The 21,193-nt window shown below is 46.3% G+C and overlaps 4 protein-coding genes across 4 annotated transcripts; 1 reads left to right on the forward strand and 3 right to left on the reverse strand.

Annotated features, from left to right (window-relative positions):
- Positions 1–6,604: 6,604 nt before the first annotated feature.
- Positions 6,605–9,382, forward strand: N7473_008597 (OPT family oligopeptide transporter; the record flags this gene model as incomplete). Its single annotated transcript, XM_057154537.1, has 8 exons — positions 6,605–6,910; positions 6,980–7,540; positions 7,605–7,721; positions 7,767–8,048; positions 8,118–8,381; positions 8,456–8,633; positions 8,704–8,993; positions 9,047–9,382. 8 exons carry the CDS (start codon positions 6,605–6,607, stop codon positions 9,380–9,382), a joined length of 2,334 nt encoding a protein of 777 aa, XP_057005667.1.
- Positions 9,383–9,879: 497 nt separating this feature from the next.
- On the reverse strand, positions 9,880–10,411 carry N7473_008598 (uncharacterized protein; the record flags this gene model as incomplete). The annotated part of the gene is made up of 2 exons (XM_057154538.1): positions 9,880–10,200; positions 10,256–10,411. The coding sequence occupies 2 exons, from the start codon at positions 10,409–10,411 to the stop codon at positions 9,880–9,882; spliced, it is 477 nt and encodes a 158-aa protein (XP_057005668.1).
- A 13-nt stretch (positions 10,412–10,424) lies between these two features.
- N7473_008599 (uncharacterized protein) lies at positions 10,425–10,769 on the reverse strand (the record flags this gene model as incomplete). The annotated part of the gene is made up of 1 exon (XM_057154539.1): positions 10,425–10,769. One exon carries the CDS (start codon positions 10,767–10,769, stop codon positions 10,425–10,427), a length of 345 nt encoding a protein of 114 aa, XP_057005669.1.
- A 7,884-nt stretch (positions 10,770–18,653) lies between these two features.
- N7473_008600 (retrotransposon gag protein) lies at positions 18,654–19,217 on the reverse strand (the record flags this gene model as incomplete). The annotated part of the gene is made up of 1 exon (XM_057154540.1): positions 18,654–19,217. The coding sequence occupies one exon, from the start codon at positions 19,215–19,217 to the stop codon at positions 18,654–18,656; it is 564 nt and encodes a 187-aa protein (XP_057005670.1).
- Positions 19,218–21,193: the final 1,976 nt, after the last annotated feature.

Consider the following 21,193-nt stretch of genomic DNA (forward strand, 5'->3'; position numbering starts at 1 on the left):
CCCCAGATATGCATAATTAATATGCAAAATATCTAAAGTTACTAGCGTAATTTATAGCTGTCTCAATTCTTCGCCCTTAGCTATGGCAAATTACAGAATAGATTACGACTTACTTACTCCCGTCTAACTTAGAAATATATAACTCTGTGTTGATGATTGAGTGTATCCTTCTGCTCTAAGTGTTAGTTTTTTGACATCTGGATGGATATTATTTATATCATTTTTTTTGTGTAGGGTTTTCAGTGTTATATAGCGGAGAATAGTCTAATTTATTTATAAAAGCCTTTTATTTCATAATCCTGGCGCAGGGAGTAGGTTAAATTCATTTTAAGGTACACGCAGAAGAGTGAGAAAAAAGTTGTAGATTCGATAAAAACCGGGGGGACGCCTTTACTCGAATTTCGAAGGCTAGTGGGCCGGCCTATAGGCCGGCCTATTAGACTAACTAATAAGAGATCGTTAAATATAGGGCTAGGAGATTAATTAGCTAATTATCGCGAAAGATATCAGACGCGTTATCTCGGGCTGTCTATATAGACTATATCTAGTATACTGCATTATCGTAAGTACTTAGGCTATCTGAAGACTGTAGTTTAACTGAAATATAGGGTTTACTCTCTCCTCTCTTATAGTGAACTATGATCTCTCTTTCATTTAGGATTATTAAGCTCTCTTACTAACTCTTATTATATCTTAACTATCAGATATCTACTCAGTACCCCTTTCGGACAGTGGCGAGCTTGATGATTCGTCCTATCTTTTTTCCGAAAGTATCGCGCCCGAGCACTCTATAAGCCAAATAACTCCCCTTCCTCCGCCTCTTTCTGTTCCCCTATCTCTCAAGCGCTCTACAGATCCAGCGCAAACCTACGTTATATACGAAGATATAAATAAAGAACAATTCGTCGATTAGTGGATTCAGACACAGAGCGGGCACTCTGAGCATCAATCTACTTTCTAGGATCGAAAGGGCCAGCGGGCAGGTATATAGGCTAACTTCGAATAGGTTACCTATTTTGTTACTAGGCAACCTAAGGTGATATACAAGCACTACGGAGCTATTTTGAATCATCCGAACTCTATAGTCTATACCAAAGCAGGGACAGCAGGGAAACAAGGAACGACTGCCCTACGAAGACACCTAGAACAGGTAATATACAAAACAAAGGGCCACTTAAGCATCCGGCACCTACTACAGAAGCAGGCGAGTCCCTAGATCAATAGTTCTTAAATAGAAGCTAACTTTCCTGCTTATTAGGCAAAAACCGCACCAGAACCATTTAGTGAGACTCGTTAGGAACACTAACTAATCTCTACAATTACTACCCTACAGCTTCCCTTTACGACTGTCGAATATCCTGAATTTCTCAAGCTTCTACAACTAGCCCAGAAAGCGCTAACCGCTATAAGCCTTCCCTCTCGAAGAACCTTACAACGTCGAATTCAAACAAAAGCACAAGATCAGCAGAAAGAGATACTTCGGAAGCTCCCGCCAAAGGCAAAGCTCTTAATAAGCTTAGATTGTTAGACTTCCCTCTTCTAACAGGCCTTTATAGCAGTGTCTGGTTATTTTATTGACGCTGATTAGGAATATCGGGAGGTTTTGCTAGGCTTTAAGCCTCTTACTAGTGTTTATACTAGGGCTTATTTAAGCACAGTAGTACTAAATCTGCTCGAAAAGTATAAGATTAAAGGGCGAGTATTAGCCGTTACAACCGACAATACGTCTAATAATTCGACTCTTATCTTATCTCTGTAAGACTCTCTCCAATCTCAGGGCCTAGGCTCTGATACTTAGCTTATCCGAGTACTATACCTCGCCTATATAATCTAGTTAAGCCTAAAGCAGCTCCTTAGTCAACTAAAAGCTAACCTAGTGAATAAGAATATCGACACAGTCTGGTCTGAAGAGTATACGAAAATAGCTCGCTAAACAGCAAGGGAGTATAGTATAGCAAACACATTAAAAAAGGTTTAATCTTATTACTATTCTTTCTACCTATCGAATAAATACTAATTACACAATCTCTTACTAAGATCCGAAACCTCGCTATCTTTATCAATACAAGCCCTCAGCGCCGCGAATCCTTCCAAAACCTCTAGTTAAATACACCTTTCTTCCTAATTCAGGACGTACAGACACGCTGGAATTCGATATTCTTTATACTCCGCCGGGCTAAGAAGCTACAACCTATCTTTGATACGTTCTGCTCTGAATTTTATTATACTTATCTTCGGGTTACATCGGATAAGTAACAGCAGATTAATTACCTAATCTGTATCACTCAGCCTTTTTACAAATTCACTACTGCCCTCTCAAAGACTAAAGATATAACGATTTATACTGTTTTCAGTATATATAATCGTCTTTTTGATTATCTAGAGAACCGTATTCGCTAGTTACAACGGAAGAAGATCGGATAGAAACAATAAATGCTTAAGGCTCTAAGATCAGCTGAAAGTAAGCTTAGAGACTACTACACGATAACTGACCTTAAGGGTCTTAGTGATATATATTCAACTAGGACTATTTTAGCGCCGCAGTATAAGCTTAAATTCTTTTAAACCCTAGATTAGCAGGATAATAAAAAAGACTTTGCTGCTTAATACAAATAAAGTCTCAAAGACCGAGTAAAACATTACGAAGATAGTGTTTATAGCTCTCTCTCCCGGGCTAGAGGTATACAAAGCGCGAAGCCTACGAGTAAGATTGATCTACTACTCGCTCGTAATAGTCGGCCTACTGCACTAGTCTCTAAGCTTACTTAGTATCTCAAGAGTAGTAAGTAGTTCTCGTATTATATATTCTTAAACTAAATTCTCTTTCTAATCTTAATTCATTAAGCAGGCACAGTATTAGTACCGCCGCGCGAATACTAGAGAGATCATAAGCACAGATTTCTAGTACTCGCAGCTCTCGCTCGAGATACCCTTTCTGTCCTAGCCACAGGCGCAGGCGTAGAGCGTCTCTTTAACTCTGCGCGCGATATCTGCCACTATCGTCGTGGCTCACTACAATCGAGTACTATCCAGGATCTAATACTTCTTATATATAGTATTCGGTTTAATCTAGAAGAGGAGCAGCTTGCTTTCGTTCGAGAGTACGCAAGTGAGTCTGAGAGAGAGCTCTAACAAGAAGAGATAGATAAGCGTACGCAAGAGGATATTATAGAGATTAGTAACAATAAGGAGGGCCCTTCGTAATATAATTCGAAGAGGCGAAGGAGTATTGAGCCTGTGGAAGAGCTTACGGACGAGCCTGAGGAGGAGCCTACGCATAAAGGAGAGCCTGATTTGCCTGAGCAAAACACACAGCGCGTTTCAGGAAGAGTTCGAAAGCGTTCAAGGTTGTTAGATAGATATAAGATATAGTTTATTTCTGTAGTAATATTAAAACACCCCCTTTCAACTGAAGTATACTTAATCTTGTTACGGTAGCATTACAGCCAATAGTTCGCGTAAATTGCATAAGCTATGAAAGCCATATGCACACTGATTTTTGCCCTAAAATGGGTCAAATGGGCCAAATGGGCCGGCCCACGAATGGGCAGGAAATCGATTTTTCGGCCCATGGGCCTAAATGGGTTGACCCATTTGGGCCGGCCCATGGGTTCTGCCCAGGTCTAGACGTGACCCTAGGGATTAGGGACGACTTTTGTGATTGAGCCAGTAATACGTGACTGACATTCTTTAGAGGAACCTGTATTGAAAGTGAACTTAATCTTCCAGCTCATGGAGCTTTCAAAATATGTTTTTAGGGGAGCAGCTTATTTATTCGTAGGTTATCAACTTTCAGCCCAGATAAGTTTGAGTAATGAAGGCTCGGGAGATAACTAGCCGAGGGTGGATGATTACGTGATCTGTGCGTGCTTACGCACTAAGGCGCTAAACCCCACATATTTAGGGGTTTCAGCCAGGTGGCGCAATGTTACGCGGGCTTGATTTGTACATACACAGTGGATGCCCTATATAGTAATGGTATTGTCCTGTCACTCTGAAATGCACTAACGTAATTTCTGGCCGATCTGAACACTAGGTAGGCCGTCCTAGCCACCCCAAAAGACCATACTAAGTGCGATAAATTCTACCTTCATATTTTTACAGCCACGTTCATTCAAGATGATGTGCTAAACATATGTGATCTAGAGAACATTTCAAACTACTAGTATAGTGTGGGAAGATAACCTTAAGTATCAACAGACATATCTACATTTATGAAGATATACTTACTCTATAATCAAATTAGAGTAGATATCGCCAAAACCCAACTTTGGGTTAAAGGTTCGGACCCAAACCCAAACTCACAATAGGCCTGGGTTGGGTCGGGTTTAGGTTATTTTGGGTTGTGGCGATGTTTATTTCCTGCTGCGCGTATTAGGAAAGCGGTATATACTAGCGTAGGCGGTAGGAAAGTAGGTCCTTGGGTGTTGTTGAAACATTTGCGTAGTCACTGTGTATATCTTGATGTCACAAAAATGTAATAATTACGCGGTATTTTAAGGTAAAGTGTTAAATGAATACTCTGAAAGGGTTAATCTGTACTCCGTAGACATTCTATTACTCTGCCTAGAAAAACGGAGGACCTGCAATTTTAATCGGGGGAAGGAAGACTTAGTGGTTAAAATATAGCATTAAGTATAGCGTTTCGGGGTGGCCGGCTCGCTTTTGTGGCCAGTTCGCCTGTGAATTACATTATGTATAGCAGCTAGTTAGGTAATGATAATATATTGTAATCAAAAAGCATGTCTGCCATCGGACTTCCAGAACTATCCCGAGGCGCAAAACTCACCTTAGTTGGAAAGATACACCGGCACATTCACAGAGTACCCTGTACCAAGTCATTTGCGCAAAGTAGTGGATGTAACTGTCTTATCAAGCTCAATCAGCAACCAGTTGAGAGGGATGAAACTTCAGAGGGCCGAAGCCATCACACGTGACTTGCCCCGAATTTCTTAGAAAAGTTCGCGGAAGAGAATAGGACACAGACTACATTCTTAATCTCAATTGCTTGGCGCAGACGTCCACGAATGCAGGATTCGGCATCATAGGCCATTAATTGCGCGAAGTTCTCCCATTGATGTTCAATTCCCTGAACAATAACGGATCTGCTTGAGACAGTCCCGTCGGAGTATAATCCGTCAGCTCTTGGACAACTCTGGGCAGGAGTCTGGGTAGGAGCGTCCGGAAATCTATCATTTGTAAAATTGGGAACCCGTATCGTGTGGAGTCGAGCAGAGATTTTAATTCCGGGCAAAATTCTGGCGTATAAAATGGAGCTCTTACTTCATTCACATTGCGGGACAAATTGCTCTTGCGTGGACGGGGCCTTGCGGGGGCCTTGTACTTCTCAATCACCTGACGGGTACGATAAATGGATACAATTTAGATAGAAATAAGGCCACACAAGATTTTCAACTGCTTTGGAACACTTTCTGTTATTGCGAAAGTATCCCAGGAGGCATTCTTCTCCCGTCGGCATGGTCCTAGGCTTATACGGAGTACTCGAAACAGAATATTAATGCCTTAACGAAGTACAGTATGTCCCTCCCTAGCAATTGTCTTGTCGAAATGCTTGAAAAAGTTGTATAGAAAACTAAGGAGGCCTGGTGAATCCTGTTTTTGGTACCCCAGAAGCATTTTCAAATTACGCCGAGCTACGGAGTAGTCGTTGATTAGTAGGTATTCGTCTTCCGTAGCAAACCCCCCCCCAAGTTCCTAGAATTCGCTGTTTCCGTCCGTAAAAGGAAGGTAACACTGCGACAACACTAGCGTGGCGCCACTGGTGAGCTTAGTTCGGCTTGCGTGATAAGAGAACTAAAAGTTGTGGCATAGGTCTTGGTGTGAAAACCTTGGGAATGGCGGATAACGGGGAAATGACAACTACCGTATAAGGTTAGCGGCTCCATAAACCTTCCTTATGCTCGGCTACAATACCACATCTCGGCCCTAGTTTGTGCATCAAGCGCAGGACCAAGCGCCAATTTTGGGGAAGACCTTTGGAACACCGACGGGTCGGCCGCATAAGATGGGATGTGTATGGGACTCTATTGCGTGCTGCATGAACTAAAATATTCTAGATTGTTTTACAGTGTACAACGGTGTAAACAGATTACGTTAATCATCATTGCCAAGCGCCGAGCAGTGGCGTCGCAATTCCCTATGATAGTACCTAAATTTAATGCCTACCTTGATATTTTCGAACACTTATGAGAACCAACTTGAAAATGAAAGGGAATTCTCGTGAGGGTCTTCATTGAGCGATCGAAATGTCAGATCGTGAGTGTTTAGTCCAGTCAAGACTCTAGATAACTCTGAAAATAATTAGACGATGCCGATTCTCTTGAGCTTTACCTCCTCTTATCTTTCAAGGTTGCTACCGAGCTTCGTGCGGGCGTGTTATCAAAGAACGGGCGTCAGCCACTGTCTTTGCAGAAATTAGCTCATCCAGGTATCGGATGGCATCACAAGTCATCTGGCCGCATGGACTCCAGAGGATCCCTTTTAAATAGGACGGCGATATGTGTAAGTCTGCCTTAGCCTTCACCTTGTATGGGCCAGCGCCTGGGCAGACTTCTTGAAGCTTGAAAGGCGAATCCCAGACACCATGTCACCTATCGTCCCTGAAACCCATTTGGAGAAAGATGGTATCTCCGGTTCCTCCCAAGAGGTTCTCGATGAGAAGGGGACTGTTTCCGTCACCCCGGGGAAGCACGAGACAAAACTCACGACCGACAATTATGGAGTCGAGGCTGATCGTGAGAGCGCAAATATCGTGATTGTCACCGGTGCAGATGCAGCGGCTCATCTGCTGCCGATGCGCGATGACTTTGACAAGGCTTTGACCTTCCGCAGCATCTTCTTGGCCTCTGGCTTGTCGTGTTTCCAAGCAGTGATGTACCAGATATATATGGTAAGAAGCTAATCATTTGTCATACTCGTGCTTTCAATGGCAATTCTAATGCCTATATGATTGATATAGTTCAAGCCGACTGCGATTACCATTCAGGGCACATTCATTGTCCTGATCGCCTACTTTCTTGGTAACGCATGGGCTAAGGTCTTGCCGCGTGGTGACCGGTTCGAGACACGGTGGAGAGCACGAGGTGGCCAGGGAAAGCTTCCCTGGTGGATCACTGCACTGAAATTTATCAATCATGGACCCTGGACTCTAAAAGAGCATGCGATCTGTTCTATTACAGCCACATCCGCCTCTAATGCTGCGGACGCTGTTAAAGTATTCGCCGCTCAAGATCTCTTCTACAGTTTGCCGTTGAGACCAGCCACAGTCATCTTGAGCACCATCTCTATTGGTATGTTTGGCTACGGTCTTGCGGGATTAATGCGGCCAATCGCTGTTTGGCACACTGAAGCTGTCTACTGGAGTACCTTGCCCACCGTGAAAAGTCTCCAGGCACTTCACTGGCAAGAGGTGAAGAAATCGAAGCCACTCCGATACTTCTGGTATGCCTTCACGGGTATGGCGCTTTATGAGATCATTCCAGCCTACATCTTTCCTTGGCTAAACTCGGTCTCGATCCCGGTATGTGACGTCCTGAAATGTGATCGGTGGATCTAAATCCAAACGTTGACATATTGTCGTCTAGTGCTTAGCAGCGCAAAAAGCGAGCGGTAACACTGGTAAAGTTCTCACTAACCTATTTGGCGGAGCGACCAATAACGAGGGATTGGGCCTTTTCTCTCTCAGCTTCGACTGGCAATACGTATGTCTGCGCGCTCCGAATGAATAGAAATGCTAACAGATTTAGATCACCTCCTTCCAAACGTCGCTCCCTCTGAAATTACAGACCCATCAGGCTGTAGGATTCGGTGCCTGCTTTATTATTATGATTGCTATCTACTACGGCAACGGCTGGAATTCGAAATCACTTCCTTTTATGTCGACGAAACTGCTTACAGCAGAGGGTAAGAAATACCCTACCACAAAAGTTTTTCCTGGCGGTATACTTGACAAAGATCTTCTTGCCAAATACGGCACGCCAAAACTTGCTGGAACATTTGCCTACGCCATGTTTATGGCTAATGCCGCTGTAAGTGATGATGCCTGTCTCTTAGAGATACATCCTCTTAGAGATACATTGAATTAATTTCTTTCCTAGATCGGTGCACTCATCGCCCATTGCGTTCTCTTTTGGGGGAAAGACATCCGAAGGGCATACAAAAGCGCTAAAGAAGGTCGATATGACGATCTGCACCATGAGCATATGGCTAAGCACTACAAGGAGGCACCGTGGTGGTGGTATGCTGTGATCCTTTTCGTCAGTTTCATTCTCGGTCTTATCGTCGTCCTGAAAGAGAAAATCACTCTTCCGGCTTGGGCCTATGTCGTGGCCTTGATGGTGGGGATCATTATCGCACCATTTGTGAGTTCATTATCACCCAATGAATAACTCTTTAGGATGTAGAACTTGAAACTGATGGATGATGTTTACAACAGAGCACTATTCTCTACTCGCGGTATGGCAACGGTATTGCGACCAACAACCTATCGAAGATGATCGCAGGCTTCGTTATTCCAGGCCGCCCGATAGGAAACATGTACTTTGCTGCATGGTCGCACAATGTTATTAGTAACACAGTGAACCTCTCTAACGACCTGAAAATGGGCGAATACCGTTAGTATACGATCGCCCTTCTGGATCTTTTCTTGAATCTAGGCAATTTACTGACTTTGTATCTAAATAGTCAAGATTCCTCCCCGTGTTATGCTATTAACACAAATGTGGGGCACTATCCTCGGTGGATTCATCAACTACGTCGTCATGATTTCTATTGTGGCTGGTAACCGAGAAGTCCTCGCTGACAGCAATGGAACCTCTTCTTGGAGCGGTGCCACGATGCAGGCATACAACACCAACGCAACTTCATGGGCCCTATCTTCATATCTCTACAAGTACGGCGCACAGTACTGGGTGGTTCCTCTCGGTCTCGTCATTGGAGCGGCGGCTGTCATAGTTCACCGGATCTTTTACCAGGTAAGAACACATGTAATTTGCTATGTACTCTGGAAAGCTAACAAGCATTTTAGTTTATCCCTAAGATCGGGCGCTTCGATCTTTCTGAGCTCAACTTGCCTCAGTTCATTCAGTATGCTGGCTATATCCCGTACAACCAGAGTCAGACTTGTGTGATCTTCAGTTGGATCCTCGCTGGATTCTATGTTCAGTACTACTTGCGCAACTACCGTCCTCGCATCTTCAAGGATTATTCATACTTGGTGACGGGTGCTTTCGATGGGGCCAGTCTGACAGTTCTCTTCATTCTCTCTTTTGCTGTTTTCGGCGCTGGTGGAACTTCATATCCGTTCCCGACGTGGTGGGGCAATAATGCGGATGGCAACTATGACTGGTGTCCTACAGCTTAGGCCCGTCCCGGGGTTGGGGGAAGGGGAAATCGAGTTACCCCTAAGTTGGTTGAATGTTGAAATTTTTTGATCGCGTCTTTTGGGTCTTTTCATATTATAGCTTGATCTATTCAAATACAACATAATATTCTAGGGTAGTCACGTGGAAATCCCTTGTTCTAAAGGTTGAGGTTAAGCCTAAATTTTTTTTGATGGGGCGTGGTCAGTGTCTAGGCCCGGGAAACATACGCGCCCTGGAGGGATAAAACTTAATGCTCAAGTCAATTAGCCCAAGTGTACCTAGATTCGAAGATAGCTTGTCTTAACGTACTCTTCGTTATCTCACCAACTGGTCGAATGTTCTCTCTCTAGAGTGCGCTTTTTGCTGTGTCCCAGAGAGGTACTGTTTGTATTCAAGTTAACATCGACTATATATATATTATTAGTAGTCAGAATATCCTACCTCCTCCAAAGACCATAATAAATGGACATTTTCATCCGGGTTTTCAACATGGCAACTATTCGCAAATAATCTCATTAACCCCTTTGATCTCCGTCAACCTCATAGAACCCGAGGCAAATCGGGCCATTGACGCAGCCACTTCCTTATCGTGTGCTTCATTTCCTCCCTTGTCGTAGCCTCGAATAGACAAATATTCCAGGCTATCTGACAGCCAGTGGATTAACCTGACACTTTCTCTTTTTGCATCATCGATCTCGACGCCTTGGGCGAAGTAAATCAACAGTCCAATTCCGATACTCAGTTGTTTCAATGCCACAAATTCTTTCAGTGACGCATCGTAGTTGCAAGTCGATGTGAAGTATCGGTGCATCCTGAGCTCGGGGTCTCTTCATCGAGTTTATCGGGTTCGTATAAGTCAAAATCAAATTCACCAGGGCCTCCATATTCATTCCAGTCGATGGAAAAGGAGTATTGAGACGTCGCTCCACCAGGGTATGTCGAAGTGAATTCTTCAGTATCGATATCGAGAATTTGTCGTTTTTTTTGGGTGCTGATAGCCCTTTGAGGAAGGCTTTTGGATTGAACATGGAAAATCCCCTATCAAGACTTGCCCTTCCTCCAGTGGTGTATTGTAGTTCGGTTATGGTTTTGCATGATACTATCACGCATAAGAGACAGCTCGAGCCCGGAGCGGAGTTGTTGATTCTGATTTTGCTGATGTTTGATTGCGTGCTCGCATGTCTGCTTCCCGTTGTCCTCGTCTGACTCAAGCATATCGATACCAAATGACTCGATGGATGGGAGTTTGTTGAAGAGCTCGAGGCAAGCAATCAAATATGGTTGCATATAGAACCGCCCATCAATGAAAAAACGATCTCCTCGATTGATCAAATAGACGGCGCAGTTTCTGAAGGAAGCGAGTTCCCTCTGGGCGGGAATTGGCATATCGGAAAACTTGAACGAGCGGAATATCTTTGGCCCATTCTTCCTCTTCCTCAAAATCAATGTAGTGATGGAAAGGCTGTGTCATTGCCATCCTCTCAAGATTTGGTGACATGGACACGATAATGGCGGCAATAGCTTGTGTGATGTGGGTGGGTGTAATGCCAAATCTCCTAGATGCTAGAGGTCAGATTTCTGTACAGAAAATCTCCCGATGGCAATGCCCAAGAAAACCTCTTACCAGACCCTACAACTATCAGCAATATTGTAGCCCAAATCATGATCTAATTTGGTTTGCATAAGCATTTGATGATCTTCACTTCCTTGTCACCCTGAAAGCCCGCATTTCGTACCGCCCGTCTAAGAAGATGCATATCATCCGCGCTTAAATTGCGTTGATGTTGTAGTTCAGGGTAGTCATCACTATTACTAGGCGTGTACACATACTCAATCTACTTCACGAAGTGGCCAAAACTGGGACCAGATAGTTCGGACCCGTGGCAATCGGAAAAGGAGCGTAGCACAGTATTGAATGGTAGGTTGGAAAACCTTTGATATAACCCTGACGTTCGACAATGTAAGGGTTTCATGACAGAGCCCAGTGCCATGGGGCGCAAGGTGAACAGCATGACGACAATGCAAAGCACAGACAGTATAAATTTCATTTTTTGAGACATGGATGATGTTTTCCATATGGGAAGATTATCAAACTTCGCATGTTTAAGAAGATTCTCTCCCTTTTAAGGCTTCTCATGTTGGTCTAGCCGGAGTCGGGCTAGAACAGGATCAGTATTTAGACGGGTAGTATGTAGGAAGCTGCTGCGTCCTGGTACACCCGTGGTCTGGTAACAGGGTCCATTTCACACCAAAACCCAACATAAAGAAGTATTACCTAATTGATCAAAAAAATCTAATAACATAGCGTATAGTATCTTACGTTGTTCTTTTCCTTTGTGCTTCAGAGCCTTATAGACTCTGTTCTGTTCCCTTCTGCTTCTTCTTCCTTTTCCTAGTGGTCTTCGTCTTCCTGGTCTAGATAGACCAATTTGGCTCAGTCTCCCTCTTCTCTCTTCGCTTCCTGTGCCAGCAGTGCCGTGGGCGCTGTCAATATACGACCGTAAAAATTGAGTCGTTCGATAGAATAACTATAAAAGAAAACTTTATTAGAAAATAAAAAAATATATTCATCTATCTCTCTATTAAGCTCAATGCCTAAATCACTTAAGTTAGTGATATGATCAAAAACAACAACTTCAGCGCCGAATTGAACTTTTGAAATATCTCAGGAACCACGCCAGTTGGCAACTTCTCGTAAACGGCAAATTCAATCTAACTCCCTGCGCTACATTTTGACACCGGTCTCGAGCTTCCTCGACCGATATTGCGATGTTGCGCGCGTCAAAGGGCGTGGGGCCGGTCCCGCTAGGGGCTTCCGGAGGCCCATTGAAAAATCTGCTATCGAACAGAGAGCGCGTATTGAACGCCAACCACGCTGCACACGACCTTCTGAAAGAGCTTGGAAGGGGTCAGAATGCAACTAGACCAGCCCCAAAGGTCGTCAACTTCCTCCGCCAGGTGGAAGACCTGACGAAGGACCTCCTGTCGACGCCCCTGACCGACTGGCAGCAGGAGCTCGAAGCCCTGCGCAGAGACCTGAAGCAAGAGATCCAGGCTGTTAAAGCAGCGGTAGAACCCCTAGCAAGACAGACTATTAGGTCTTTTGCCGAAGCAGCAGCTAGGGCACTAGGGCCAGCGCACTATCAATCCTCTTATAGCTTATCGAGCAGCTTACTAACGCGCCCGGCGGAGGTGGCACGTGACCGCGAAGTGGTAGTCTGCCTTAGTGACCGCTTATAGGTTAGCGCTTTCCGCTGTCTAACGAGCGCAGAGCTTACGAAACGTGCTAACTAGGCCCGAGCGAAGGCGGCCAAAACAACAGATACGCTAGCCCTAGCGTCAGTGATAATCCTTACGTCGCGTTAGCTGAAATCGGGTGATCTCCGCTTCACTATGCGCGATGCGAGAGAGGCCGAGGTTATAAGGGTTCACTAAGAAAAGTGGGCGATGGGCCTCTGCAAAACAGCGTTCGTCTATATACTAACGTAGGGAAATATCGTACACAACGTTAATGTACGCTCCCTCGGTATTAACAAGGCCTCGGACGATCTCTAAGGCGTCTAAGTTAAGGTAGTTAAGGACCTATTAGCGAGCAATGTGTATAATTAGGGCGAGGGAACAGGTATCACTAAGATTAGCTAGCTTCGGATCCTAGCTAGGAAAAGCGGCTCGTTAGTCGTCGAATTCACCTCTCTAGTGCCGGCTAATATAGCGATTGATAAGGGGGTCCTCTAGGACTGTGATAACCTGGCGGCTGAAGTCTATAATAGATTAGCTTATGTGCAGCAGTGCTTCAACTGTTAATAATACGGATATATAGGAACTACCTATACCAACACCGCTAAGTGCGTATACTGTGCGGAGGGCTATTAGTTTCGGGATTGCCCTTCGAAGGACGCACAAGGAAGTATACCGAAGTGTACTAACTGCGAGGGTACACACGCTACGTAGAGTAAGGAGTGTAAGGCCCGCTAGCGGGAGATTAAGCGTATTACGGAGCTATCGAGACACCGTAGAAGATACTACTACGTCCCGGCACCGTATAGTATTAACTAGCTGCTAGTATCCTTATATCCTTCCTCCGCTAGCTCGTAAGGAACACGAAAGGACTTATCATCGAGCGAAGAGCTTACTAGTGGCGTCGAGAGTAGCGGTCTTACGCTAGCTGTACGCCCTAGTAACGGGGGTAAGGGCACTAGCCCTACAACTATAAGTCGAACAGGAAATAGCCTATAAGCTAGTCAGTATACACTAAATAAGGGAGCTAAAACGATAATAATAGCGTTATCTAGTAGAGGGCGAGGGAGACTACGAAAGACCTAAGACGGGCCGCAACCGATGGAGACGGGCGCAGATAAAACCTTACCGGTAGAGGGCCGCTCCTAGGAGTAACCGATCGTCCTCGACTAACCGATATTCCAATTTTCGACCGAACTAAGCGCGTTTTAATTCTCTGCAGAAAGCACCTTTGCCCTATTACTAGCCGATACAATTAACTTCTAACTAGAAGGGTCTAGCTCGTAGACGACTAGTACCTAGTTAAGGGCGGAAAAGGCTAGGGCCTGCACCGCGAAGGCACGCGAGGCTAGGGCAAGGAAGGCTGCTGAAAGAAAGACTAGCAATAACACTGATAGCACAAGGAAGTCGGTACGTATAACAGAGCTAGCGGAGGAGGCGAATCAGGAACGGCTCGAATCAGAACTTAGCTCCGAGCTAGATAAGGTTAATGTGAAGGGCTGAAGCAAGACTTAGATTCAATCTAACTAGGCCAACATGCTGTTTACAAAAAGCTTAAGGAGGGGAAGTTTATCCCGCGCGTTCTCCACGTCAATACGCCAAGGTCTCGTGATACACGTGACCTATATCGGGCACTGGCCCGTGACAATACCCCCCTCCCAGCCTCAATCTCGTTAGGGGCACGACGATATGGGCTTCGGTGCCGATTTGCTGGCGAATCACATCCGAAACGGTGCCGTGCTGCGCTTCAAAGGCATCCAAGGCGCTGCAATCCTGCACTGAGTCTAGCCTTTCCCACGTCTGTTCTGCCCATCCTCTCCATTTCACTAACGCCTCGTCACGATATCCTCGCCCAATCTTCCTCCTTCGTACGGCTAGGATTTGCTCTACGTCGTATTCCTCTTCTCCGTTAACTAGTAGTGGTGGTGGTTGTGAATCGTCTACTAACTGAGATGGGAATGGGTCCGTTGCTGCTGGGCGAACTAACTCAATATGGAACACTGGGTGTATACCAGTAGGCACATCAAGTCGGACTGTGAACGGCGACGGGACGTCTACTACTCGGTATCGAGTATGTAGCCAATCTAACTTCTTTGACGGTCGCTGTGTGCGTACGTTCCGCAGATTTAGCTAAACCCAGTTATCCTTTTTGTAGATAGGCGCTGCCTGTCGACGTCGGTTCGCTTGCTCTTCTTGAAGGGCCTGCGCGGAAGCAATAGCGGCCTGGGACCAATCGGTAGCTTCTCGTAGGCGATTCACGAACGTTTCGCCTGCCTTTCGTGGTGGGGTCAGGGCGTCTTGTAGTTGCCCTGCTTCGTCAATGCCAATCGGATCAACATGGTAACCGTGGGTGAAGAAGAATGGCGAGATTCCTGTTGAAGCGGCATCACGATTATTGATTGCTACGGCGACTATTGGTAGTAGATCCTTCCAGTTATCCTGTGCGTATGTAGTGAACACGCGTAGAATTCGTTCGATCTCCTGATTGGCACGCTCTGTTGCACCGTCGGTCTGGGGATGGAAAGCAGTGGATAATCGGCGTTGAATCGATAGCCTTTCGTATACTCTTTCCCAGAAGGAACTCACAAATTGCGGGCCGCGGTCGCTCACAATCGCTAGTGGCACCCTATGATGCATATAGAAGTGTGTGAGGAACACCTCTGCTACATCCTCTGCTGTTGTATTCTTCATTCCGATCAGAATCACGCTCTTTGTCAACCGATCTGTTATCACCATACAGTTCGTTGCTCCCGTGGGTCCGGAGGGTGGTAGCCCGGTGATAAAGTCAACGGATATTTCAGCCCAGATTCGCTGGGGGATTGGTAGCGGTTTCAGTAACCCATGTTTCGTGTCTCGCCATACTGAGCTCCGTCCGCACACTGTACAGTTCCGGAGGAAACGTCGTACGTCTTTCGCCGCTCCTGGCCAGAAGAACCGTCGAGAAAGTATCGAATAGGTAGCGTCTCGCCCAGGATGCGCCGTAACGTGTGAATCGTGGATCTTCTGTATAATTCCTGTGCGTAGAACCTCGTTGTCTGGAATCCAGAGTCGCTGTCTGAAGTGAAGCACCCCTCGATCATCTAAATGGCACTCCGATAGGCTGGTCTTAATGTTCGTTTCGGCAGCGATTCGGCGCTCTCCCGTTAGCAAAGCGTTGGAGATTCGTTGGTAGATCGAGTCAGACGCCCTTGCCTTTTTCTATTCTGTCTGAAGTTCCGGTTCATCAAAGAGGGGGATATCTCTTTCGAAATCGATCTCCTCACTAGGTTAGCTGTCGGCTGATTGAAGTTTTAGCCGACCCGTTTTGATCTTGACCCTTTTAAGTAGGATTCGGAAGCGATTCGACAGCCTTTCGTCAGTGATACTCTTAGGCATATCCTGACTCCGTCGTGATAGTGCATCCGGCCTTACTGCAAGCTTGCCAGGGCGATAACGGAGGTCAAAGTCGAACTCTGTTAAGAGGTCTGCCTATCGCATCTGCCGTTCGTTGAGATGTTGTGCTTTTCCGAAGTATCGAAGGTTTTTATGGTCCGTTACGATAGTGAATCGAGGCACCATTTTTAGCTTAGGTCTCTATTCGCGCAGAGCACGTATAATCGCTAGAAGCTCCTTATCGTGGATCTCGTAGTTTGATTCTGCTAGGGATAGCTTCTGAGATAGGTAGGCGCATGGCCGTAGCTGCCCGTCGGGTCTATATTGCGATAGAACCGCACTAGTTGCCTAGCCGGAGGCATTAGTTTCTACGACTGTTTGACGATCCTCTTCGAAATGTGCTAGGATTGGTGCGTTTATAAAGAGCTCTTTTAGTTCCGTGAAGGCCTGTTGGCAATCGTCGTCCTATTTGAATATAGCGTCTTTCTTTATTAGCTGTGTTAAGGGTGCCGAAAGGTCGGCGAATCGTGGTATAAATGGCCGGTAGAAGTTCGCAAACCCAATAAAGCTTCGTATATCCCGTATAGACTTCGGTCTCTCCTATGCCCTAATAGCTTCCACCTTCTTTAGATTGACGTAAATCCCCTTTCTAGCCTCGACGATAAAGCCGAGGTACTTCACTGAGTCCTGTTCGAATTCCGATTTCGCAATGTCACATTAAAGGCCAGCGTCTATTAGTTTCTGCAGGACTTCGCCGACCTTTCGGCAATAATCCGCTAGCGTCCCGTTAGTGTAGATAATTATATCGTCAACGTAGGCCGACACGAAGTCATCTAAGTACTCCCGCAGAGTCTGATTGATATACCTCTGGAACGTTGCTGGTGCGCCAGTCAATCCGAACGGGGTTACGTTCCACTCGTAGAGCCCGTATCGCGTCCGAAATACAGTCTTCCATTCTTCTCTAGGGTGGATACGGATCTTATAGAAGGCTGCGATAATATCGAGCTTTGTGAACCAGCGAGCGTGGCCTATATTCCGTAGCGTCTCTCGAATCAGTGGTAGGGGGTAGCGATTCTTTACTGTTCGTTCGTTTAACCCCCGATAGTCAACACAGAATCGTACGCCGCCGCCTGGCTTCCTAACTAGCAAGATCGGTGCTGCCGCAGGCGATTGGCTTACACGTATGAAGTTCTTCCTAAGCAGGTCTGTTAAGGTCTTTCGTAGGTAAAGAAGCTCTTCCTTGTTTATGCCGTAGAGAGGGCCATATGGCGGTGGCTCTTCGATACCGTTTCGATCGCGTTTCAGAGGGATTTTATGATCGATTCCTGGCCGGTGTGGAGGCAGCTGATCAGCTAACTGTTGGCTAAAAGCGGCAAGCCATTGCTAGTAGTGTTTCGGTAGTTTGTCCTTTAGATCGAGGTACTTCTTTGGTCGTAATACCTTCTCGATATCGTCTAACGAAACCCTACCGATCTGCAAACGATTTGCATCCGATACGCTCCGTACAAGCTGTTGGATAGAAGAAGCTTCTGTCTGTGCCACGCGTAGCGCCTTCACTCCAGGGGGCCCGATAGTGCGATCCGCGCGGTTCCAACATCTTGTCCGCTCCCCAGACTTTATGAAGATATCTAGGTATCCTTTCCGTGCTGAATATCGTCCGTTCACGTCGTGTAGCCATAGGTCCCCAAGTATCATACTGTCGCTTTGGGGTCCGATGATATACGCAAACACGCGGCCTTGTTGCTGGCCGTGGACGTCGAGGTCGAAATGGGTAATGTGGGTGATTCGGTACTGATCCGGCACCACCCCGTCAAGGACTCGTGGCTGTATCTCAATGCGCGGGAGGTCGAGCGACTGGACTAGAGACTCGTTTACCGTTACATAGCAGCGGCAGCCGCTATCGACGAGAGCTTGTGTAAATTGGATTCTATTCACTCTAGCATCGACTATAAACGGTAATGTCTCACGTTCCAGTAGCTTCTCGACCCCCCTTTTGCTCCTGCTCGCGACTTAGAACAGGAGCTACTCTTTTCCCGATTCATCCTCAGTAGTCACACTCTCGTCGTCAGAAGCCGTTATTACTAAATCTAAGTCACTTGCAGGCTTCGACTTCTTCACTTTGACCGTGCGCTCCTTTCCCTTCTTGCTCGAGGTAGTAGCGATACGTGTACCATTCGGCCGTTGTGCCGGTAGGAGCGCGCACCTCGCGATAAGGTATCCAGATTTTCCACATCGTAGGCATTTCCCTTCAGCACGTCGCCGATCTATCTCGTCCTGACTAACCCATTAAGCTTGTCTCGGCGTTCCGCTTTCGGGTCGGCGGTGTTTCGTGTGTAGTTCGGCACGGGTTACCGACACAGTCGGTGTCCAATCCATTTCATCGCTATTTTGTCTAGGCGAGCGCGGACGACGTGTTCGTTCCTCTTTGTTGATATTAAGGGCATCCATATCTGAGCTGATCTCGTGAAGCCGGGAGATCAGGTCCGCCGAGGTAGCAGGGATGCCTCGATTCATTAACGCATTCGTCATAGTCTTATTGAGCGCGCTAAGAAGGATCTGCCTTTTTGCCTCGTCGTGCCATTCAAGAGCGTCTGCATCAGCGAATTCCTTTTCTAGTCTAGGAAGGAACCTAGAAAAGCTCATGTCTTCTGGTTGTCGAATCTAGTGGAGTCGTCTTGCTGCGCGTGCTTTGATATTCGGGTCTCCGTAGATATTCTCAAGGTGGCCGAGTAAGGCTTGCGGTTCGCCAGTGTTCCGGCGGAGTTTCACGAAGGTTCCAGTATTCTTCCAGGCGAGCTTCTCTAGTCTAGAGAATACGTACATGAATTGGTCTTGAGGGGAACCGATAGCTTCGCCGTCCACACTAAGCTTGTTCTCCATCGAAATGCGCCAGGTTGGCCAATCGCTCGTGCTTCCACCGAATGGTTTTGGGTCCGGGAGACGTGGTTTCGGTCGGTGAACAATCTCTGTTCGTGGGGGAACCGGCACCGATTCGGTGGCTGATCGTGCAGGTGTCGCCTGCCCTTCGTTCGTCGTGGTTGTCGTTATGGCTAGTGAGGCCTGATGCTCCAGCATTGCCTCGAGGCGACGCATCCGCTCCTCTTGAGCAGCATCTTGCTGGTGACGCCGCTCCCTTTCTTCGTTCTGCATAGCCTGGGTCTGTGCTATCTGCTGTAATAGCGTTTGCGCCCACCCGGGAGGGCTCGTCGATTCCTGGTGCTGCATAGCGCCTAGGGGTTGTGTAGCGTGCCGGTAATGCTTCGGTCGCTTTTCGTCCAATGTTCCAGTGTGCCTAGGAATTGAGATCTTCTAGGGCTTTCTAATCCGTCTCGAGCGCTGAGAGATCTATGCGCGAGGATTCCGTTCCGATATGTGTTCGTCACTGAATCGCTTGGGATTCAGGGGTGTTTCCAATGAGTGCCTAGGTCGCTTTCCTAGGGCTTTTCCAATGACCAATGATACTTCTAGGTGTAGAAGGAAGCTTTTTGTATGTGAAGGGCTGAAGCAAGACTTAGATTCAATCTAACTAGGCCAACATGCTGTTTACAAAAAGCTTAAGGAGGGGAAGTTTATCCCGCGCGTTCTCCACGTCAATACGCCAAGGTCTCGTGATACACGTGACCTATATCGGGCACTGGCCCGTGACAGTTAATATAAGAGACCTAGAACAACAGCTTAGTAACGACCTTGCCTTATCTCTCAATAGACACGAAGAGAACGGGGATAAAGAATACTAACCTTCGCTAGAAAGATTGAAGAGGAAATAGCCTTATAGCGAAGATATCTCTCTTAACATTCGCTTAGCTAGGAGACGTAGGTTCCACAGCAGGAAATCTTCTATATCTCGCCACTAATAAATCGTCACGACCGATAACAATACATACTAAAGGACCTTAAAATATACTAGTACAACGTGTATAGATCGAAGGATATGGTGATGGCACAGTTCCTGCGTGAGGAAGAGGTCGTTAGCGCCGATATTATCGCTATCCAGGAGCCGTAGGAGAATCCCTTTTAGGATAACACCCACTACCCGCTGAAACAGACGTATGAGCTATTGTATCCGGTGGCGAGCGAAACAGGCGGTAGGGCGAGAGTGTGTATGTTCGTTTTAAGGAAGCTAGGTGAATATACTCACCTTGTGCACTCTCGCGACTACTAGGAGGTCTGCGTGAAGACCGAGTTATCTGGAGAGCTTCGAATCGTCAACGTGTATAACGATCAGTAATAACTAGCCCGACAATCGCTTTAGGTTTTGCACCGCCTAGATAGCGGCCTAGCAATCGGAGAAAATGACTATCCTTATAGGCCTTATACTACGTTGTTGTTGGTTAATGAACTTAGCAATCGCTATTTCAATGCCGTTAAGCTCGGCAACGTACACTGTGGATTCCTTACTTATTCTAAGATATCTGTCGGATTTACGCCGTGTGCATAAACCCTGGGGTGTGCTTAGAGGCGCACACAGGTCGATCGAATACCACGATTATGGAAGAGTGACGAGAGTGCAATAGAGGTGGGTCGGCAGCGAACAGGTTGAACAGTGGAGGGTCAACACAGTTAAATCAGAATTGCCTTGAGCTCTATTCGTGAGTGAAAATGGTGTCAAACTTGTTCAATTTAACTAGGGAAACAGGCAGTATTTATAACTTTGGGTACATAGCAGAATGTCAAGAAAAAAGACTGATAAAACTCTCAGAGTAACATGGGGGATACGAGAGTGTTAGGAAACTCGTTGTTCTTTCCATTTGATAAGATAGTTGATATCTTATCATCGTATCGTGTAGTGGTGGATATCCGATTGGTCCGATGTGTATTGCTTATCTACACGCTCAGTGCGGGGTATCGCACATCCACATGTTGACAATATCGCTGTTAAAAGACGCCCTTACGTAGGGCAACGGCTGAAGCGCTAACCTAGCCTTTATACCTACTTCTATCTGTGAAGAATAAGACCGTCGAGGTTCGGTCTAGTACAGCTTGCTAGAGAGATTCTTTCTCGATCTTATCATACGAGGCCCGCGCAGCCTCTACGTCGTGCTCGATAGTGCATAGGATCCGTGCCTCCTATAGCGCTAGAACAAACGCTTTGCGCGATTCCTATATCCCTTGCTGGTTCAAAATACCGTCTCTCTTCTATTTAAGGGCTTCGAGAGGGCTCTATCCCCCCTTTTTGATCTCCCCGGGGGATCGCTGTCGAT

This window comes from Penicillium subrubescens (assembly GCF_028828155.1).
Source record: "Penicillium subrubescens strain IBT 31985 chromosome Unknown utg000006l_segment0_segment0, whole genome shotgun sequence".
Lineage (NCBI taxonomy): Eukaryota > Fungi > Ascomycota > Eurotiomycetes > Eurotiales > Aspergillaceae > Penicillium > Penicillium subrubescens.